General features: G+C 40.9%; 1 protein-coding gene across 9 annotated transcripts in view; it reads left to right on the top strand.

Moving 5' to 3' along the window:
- The window catches only part of slc9a1b (solute carrier family 9 member A1b), a 17,886-nt gene that overhangs the window by 7,121 nt on the left and 3,265 nt on the right, over nucleotides 1-7,500 (top strand). For 7 of the 9 annotated variants that reach the window (XR_007894551.1, XR_007894549.1, XR_007894553.1 and 4 more), the window contains exons 2-9: nucleotides 622-1,082; nucleotides 1,275-1,525; nucleotides 3,863-4,080; nucleotides 4,279-4,481; nucleotides 4,566-4,655; nucleotides 4,752-4,822; nucleotides 5,015-5,188; nucleotides 6,702-6,789. Coding sequence is in view for 3 of the 9 variants with exons in the window: in XM_051670630.1 (XP_051526590.1) it covers nucleotides 622-1,082; nucleotides 1,275-1,525; nucleotides 3,863-4,080; nucleotides 4,279-4,481; nucleotides 4,566-4,655; nucleotides 4,752-4,822; nucleotides 5,015-5,188; nucleotides 6,702-6,789 (1,556 nt within the window). In the remaining 6 variants the exon portion in view is untranslated. The remainder of the gene's footprint in view (nucleotides 1-621; nucleotides 1,083-1,274; nucleotides 1,526-3,862; nucleotides 4,081-4,278; nucleotides 4,482-4,565; nucleotides 4,656-4,751; nucleotides 4,823-5,014; nucleotides 5,189-6,701; nucleotides 6,790-7,500) is intronic. The other 2 variants (XR_007894550.1, XM_051670629.1) reach the window with 1 other exon arrangement.

Consider the following 7,500-nt stretch of genomic DNA (forward strand, 5'->3'; position numbering starts at 1 on the left):
GTGTGTGTTTGTGTGTGTATGAAAATAACATGATGTGTTTGTGTGTATGTTTGTGTTTGTGTGTGTATATATGTGTGTGTGTGTGTGTGTCTGTGTGTGTGTATGTATGTGTGTGTATGTGTATATATGTGTTTGTGTGTGTATGTGTTTGTGTATATGTTTGTGTGTGTGTGTGTGTTTGTGTGTCTGTGTGTGTGTATTTGTGTGTGTGTATATGTGTGTAAATGTGTTTGTGTATATGTTTGTGTGTGTATATGTGTGTGTGTATATGTGTTTGTGTGTATATGATGATAACATGATGTGTTGTGTGTGTCTGTGTGTGTGTGTGTTTGTGTGTGTGTGTCTGTTGATAACACGATGTGTTTGTGTGTATATGTTTGTGTGTGTGTATATGTGTTTGTGTGTTTATGATGATAACATGATGTGTTTGTGTGTATATGTTTGTGTGTGTGTATATGTGTTTGTGTGTGTATGATGATAACATGATGTGTTTGTGTGTATATGTTTGTGTGTGTGTATAAGTGTTTGTGTGTGTGATGATAACATGATGTGTTTGTGTGTGTGTGTGTGTGTGTGTGTGTGTGTGTCTGATGATAATATGATGTGTGTGTTGTCCATCAGGTTTTCATCTGATCCCGCGTCTGTCTGCTGTGGTTCCTGAGAGCTGTCTGTTGATCGTGGTCGGGCTGCTTGTGGGGGGTTTGATTCGTGTTTTGGGTGAAGATCCTCCATTTCTCGACTCGCAGCTCTTCTTCCTGTGTCTGCTGCCACCTATCATCCTGGATGCCGGGTACTTCCTGCCGATCGGTCCGTTCACAGAGAACGTCGGAACCATTCTGATGTTGGCTGTGGTGGGGACTCTGTGGAATGTGTTCTTCGTGGGAGTGGTGCTGTACGGCGTGTGTCGTGTGGAGGGCGGCCGTCTTGCTGCGGTCGACCTGTTGTCCTGTCTGCTGTTCGGATCCATCGTGTCAGCCGTGGATCCCGTCGCTGTTCTTGCCGTGTTCGAAGAGATTCACATCAACGAGCTGCTGCACATCCTGGTGTTTGGAGAGTCTCTGCTGAACGACGCCGTCACCGTGGTGAGAGAATGAGATCAGAGCTTATAGAGCAGAGAGGATCATGGGATATGACATCTCATTAACTGGACTGCGAATGTTAAAGCACCTGATTTGGTTCACATTTAAAGAGTCACGATTAGATTCTCAAAATGATTCTCGCTGCATCACAGTTTGTTTGTTTATATCTAACACGAGTCTGTGTGTTTCCTTCAGGTCCTGTATCACTTGTTTGAGGAGTTTGCACATGTGGGTGAGGTGACTCCAGGCGACGTGTTTCTGGGTGTGTTGTGTTTCTTCGTGGTGGCGCTGGGTGGCGTGCTGGTGGGCGCCTTGTACGGTGTACTGGCGGCTTTCACCTCACGTTTCACGTTGCACACGCGTGTGATCGAGCCGCTGTTTGTTTTCCTGTACAGTTACATGGCGTATCTATCGGCAGAGCTCTTCCACCTGTCTGGCATCATGGCGTGAGTTCAACATAAATCAAATGTGTTTAATCTGATTCAGTTCAGTTATTCACAACACAATTCACTCCCGCACAATCACATCACATCTGAGTAGTTTGTGCAGAACTGATAGTTGTTAATATGGTGACGTCACTTTCTTCTTCAGTGTGTTTTAAATCATTCTAGTCTGTCTCTCTCATCAGAAGTACAAACATTACTGTCCAGAGAGAGACACACTGTCAAATTAAAGTTATGCTGCTTTTAGTTCTTGTCTATCAGCTTTGAGGTCATCTATATGCTAGTTTACTTCTAAATGTTGAGGAAATTCACATTTAGCACATATACGCATTTAAAATGTACAGTCTCTCTCTTTCGGGAATAGTGACTCAGCAAAAATGGATGATGTAGTCAGGGTTTGAAATTAACACCCCCCAACTGGGCAAAAGTGGGTAAAAATCGGCAGTGGCGGGTAACTGCGTCAATCTTAATAGCCACTTTGTCAGGTGATGTTTTCAGGGATTTTCCTGCATTGAAAATTCTGTGACTGTCGGGCGACTCGGAGCCGCTGCTGAAGGAAATGTATTTGTATTCATCTCGCTTCCAGCGTTTTATAAGCACGAAATGAAGCGTGCTGTTGCGTGATTTGTGTGATTCATTTGAACATCACAAAACTCATGTGACCCATTTAGAATTCTACGAAGAACATTCTAGTATAAAGCTCTATATGAAGAAAGTCTAACCCCTCAAACTGCTAGACAGCCCTGACATTATAAACAGCACTAGTGAGGTAAAGATGAAACAAATACACATCGTTAGGTTTTAAAATATCATCATCATCCATACTAAAATGTTTTTTTTACTGCAGTAACACTAACTGGTAACTTGGATTCATAATAAACCTGTTAGGGAGAATCTGTGAGACTTTATTTTTATTACAACTCTGAAAGTTTCTGAATAGTCCCGTCATCTGCCATTGATCGAATGAATCCCCATCTCACCCCATTGGTTGAGTAATGTTGTTGGGGCGGGTCTAAACAGGTCACTCAAAACAAACACAGACAGAGACATGGTGTTTACAGTTTTAGAGAAAATTCATCTTTGAATGACTTACTTATAGTTGTCTCTATATATTAAACTGGGAGAGGAGAAAGTATTTAACACTGAAAAAGCTAGGAACTTCAGGTCTCTAAATGTGTTTCGGCTATTAGTGTTTTTCATAACAAATTCGATATTTTATTTTTTAGAAAAGACTATCAACATTAACACTAAGAGCAGTAATGTGGAGCCTGTGGTTATGGCCTTATTACTAATTCCACTGTTATACAGTAACAATGGTAAACTTTCATATAAACAAGTACAGTTTAGAGTAAAGGGCTTAAAACTTTCCTCCTGTTCTAACCTGCTTCTGATCTAACTGGACATGTTTGTCTTCACATTTTCTAAATGTGACTTTAATCATTAGCGTTGTGTCCTGATAAAGTAATATCATTCTCATTCATATAAAATGTCCAAACAAATGAATGCGGTTACAGCCTCCGCTTACCTTTATCACTTTTGTTGAGTGGCTAGTGACTTTACTACTACTTTACTACTAGTGAACACTACTAGCCACATTGGCCGGTGAGCCAAAAAGTTAATTTCAAACCTGGATGTAAAAGCACCAGAGAAAATGTATCCAATCAAATGCTTTCTAGAACGGCAGCATCTCCTCCCCCTACATATGCTCGAACACGTGCGTCTGCGTTCCAGAATACATGATGCCTTCACAGGGCACTTCGAATACAGAACATTTATGATCGGATCATTACAAACAGAATTTCCATTAAGAATGACTTAGTTCTGAATGAGCATTGTTCTTTAACCTCTCTGAATTTCTCACACTGGAGGGTAATTGTCTATGAAGGGAATAGGGCATAGGGATCATCACTGATATTATGGAGCACAGGAGCTGGTTGTGAGGAAAGTGGCTGGCGTTTATTCATTTTTATTTCATGAGTAAGTGTTCTTCTTAACCCTAACTCTTTGTAGTGTATTGTAAGTCAAAACATTAATATATTGCAATCTTTTAACCACTTGATTCTCATACATTGGACAATCCAGTAGACTTCAGCTTCTTTGATTTCCCCGTCTGTCTAAAATACAATTATTTACAAATATCATAAGTGAACTGATTGCTAATTGAATTGTATTCTTTATTTTAATAACTTCTGATCCTCGCATTACTCATGATGGCTTAAAGACGCTGAATTAAATTACTTTGAATGTTAAAATATGTTTTTAAACTCATAAGTGTCATGTGACACAGATGAAGCTCTCTGATTGGACTCCGATGTTTCCTCTGATGTTTGCGTGTTTCAGACTCATTGCATGTGGCGTGGTGATGCGGCCGTATGTGGAGGCCAATATTTCCCACAAATCCTACACCACCATCAAATATTTCCTGAAGATGTGGAGCAGCGTGAGCGAGACTCTGATCTTCATCTTTCTCGGCGTGTCGACGGTTGCGGGACCACACACCTGGAACTGGACGTTTGTGACCGTCACAATCATCCTGTGCCTGCTGTCCAGAGTTCTGGGTGAGATTTACCACATTTACCGTAGTACAGTGTCTGAAAGTCTCTGTGATGTTCTGATTGGTTGGCTTTATGTAATCTTATGATGAAACGTGAAAAAATGAATCCAAGAGTGAGTATAAATATAGTTCATTTAATAACAAAACAGATCAATAAAATACTAAGACTATTTTGTGTGTGTGTGTGTGTGTGTGTGTGCAGGCGTTGTTGGTTTAATGTACATCATAAATAAGTTCCGTATGGTGAAGTTAAGCGGTAAAGATCAGTTCATCGTAGCATACGGAGGATTACGAGGTGCGATTGCGTTCTCTCTGGCGTTTCTGCTGTCCAGTGACATCTTTCCCATGAAGGACATGTTTCTCACAGCCATCATCACCGTCATCTTCTTCACCGTGTTTGTGCAGGTGAACATCTCACACACTTCAGTTGAAGGATATCGATAAATATTCAGTCGCTGAATCACACGTTTCTGTCTGATGATATTTCAGGGAATGACCATTCGACCTCTCGTTGACCTTCTGGCTGTAAAGAAGAAGAAACAGAATAAAGGTTCAATAAACGAGGAGATTCACACTCAGGTGACACACATGATCTCACAGCTACAAACACACATTTACCCAGCATCCTCTCTGGCGAATTATGTGAATAATGTGTTGATGTTTTGTGTATTGTAGTTTCTGGAACATTTGCTGACAGGCATCGAGGACGTGTGTGCACACTATGGACATCATCACTGGAGAGACAAGTGAGTTTCACTTACACCATCATTTACTCACCCTCATGTTGTTACAAACCCGTATCTGACTTTCTTCTGTGGAACATTAAATGAGATGTTTAGTTGAAGGATCTTCTCCAATGACCTTGTTTGTCAATTATCATTAAAGTTGGTTTAAAGTCCCTTGTCATGAGATCTTGTGTTTGTTGTGTTCATGCACAGGTTGAATCGCTTCAATAAACATTACGTGAAGCGTTTGCTGATCGCTGGAGATCGCTCACAGGAGCCACAGCTCGTCTCTTTTTATAATAAGATGGAACTCAAACAGGCCATGATGCTGCTGGAGAGCAACAGTTCACCCAGTCTCAACACAAACACACCTGCGGCCACAGGACCGTCAGTATCACACAAACACACACATTACACACATTACATACACACACACATTACACACATTACATACACACACACACACACACATTACACACACATACACACACACATTACACACACACATACACACACATTACACACACACACACACACACACACACATTACACACACACACACACACACACATTACACACACATACACACACACATTACACACACACATACACACACACATCACACACACACACACACACACATTACACACACACACACACACATTACACACACATACACACACACATTACACACACACATACGCACACACACATCACACACACACACACACACACATTACACACATTACATAAACACACACACACACACACACACAATACACACACACATTACACACATTACATACACACACACATTACATACACACACACACACACACACATTACACACACATACACACACACATTACACACACACATACGCACACACACATCACACACACACACACATTACACACACACACACACACATCACACACACACACACACACACACACACACACATTACACACACACATACACACACACATTACACACATTACATACACACACACATTACACACATTACATAAACACACACACACACACACACACAATACACACACACATTACACACATTACATACACACACACATTACACACATTACATACACACACACACACACACACACACATACGCACACACACATTACACACATTACACACATACACACACATATTACACACACACATACGCACACACACATTACACACATTACATACACACACACATTACACACATTACATACACACACACACACACATTACACACACATACACACACACATACGCACACACACATTACACACACACACACACACATTACACACACACATACACACATTACATACACACACACATTACACACATTACATACACACACACTACACACATTACATACACACACACACACACACATTACACACACACATACGCACACACACATTACACACACACACACATACACACATTACACACACACACACATTACACACACACACACACATACACACACACATTACACACACACACACATTACACACACACACACACACATTACACACACACATACACACACACATTACACACATTACATACACACACACACACACACATTACACACACATACACACACACATTACACACACACATACGCACACACACATTACACACACACACACACACACACATTACACACACACACACACATTACACACACACACACACACACACACATTACACACACACATACACACACACATTACACACATTACATACACACACATTACACACACACATACACACACACACATTACACACACACATACACAACATCTGTACACATGCTTCATCTTACTGTTTGTGTGTGTGTATGTGTGTGTGTGTGTTTGTGTGTGCGCAGCAGCAGAAGAACTCTCAACATCTCAAAAGAGCGCGAGGAGGAAATCAGGAAGATCTTGAGATCAAACCTGCAGAAAACTCGACAGAGAGTGAGACACACAAACATCATTAAACACACTTCAACACACGTCCAGATCAACCCAAAATCAAAAGAAAGAAATAAAAAATTATATTTTAGAACATGAAGATTTTCTGCAATGTGACTATTTTCAGGACAATTAAACACCCCAAATTCTTATTACTGTGATGAAAAATAGAATAATATTTAAATGGTAAAGCAGTGCTTTTGTGATTTCACATGGTTCATTTAATATTCTTGACGCAACGTTACGCCTGCCAGCCCCCATCAGCTGTGTGCTTACTACACTGCGAAAGAGATCCACACACACACACACACACACATTACACACACAGACAGACACACACACACATTACACACACACACATAGAGACAGACACACACACACACAAACACACACACACACAGTAATAATCACCACATAAAACTCGTGTCAAACTCGCTTCATTTCAAGTGTCCGCAAGCTCATTTCTGAAACGTAGGGTGGCAGATGATCACAAAGTTTCACTGACCAATCAGTTAGCGCTTTCCTCATGAATATTAATGAGCCTTCACCTGTCATCTGTATGTTTTGGAGCGGAATGAAACAACGGGTCAATTATCAACACGGCTTAATCATAGCAGCAGGAGTGTAGTTTGTCTGAATGGACAACAGACTATTTGAAATGCGCTTGTGAACACGTGAGATGCGCAGCGGGAATTGCGAATTGTCTGTTGCAAA

Source organism: Myxocyprinus asiaticus, chromosome 34, assembly GCF_019703515.2.
Source record: "Myxocyprinus asiaticus isolate MX2 ecotype Aquarium Trade chromosome 34, UBuf_Myxa_2, whole genome shotgun sequence".
Lineage (NCBI taxonomy): Eukaryota > Metazoa > Chordata > Actinopteri > Cypriniformes > Catostomidae > Myxocyprinus > Myxocyprinus asiaticus.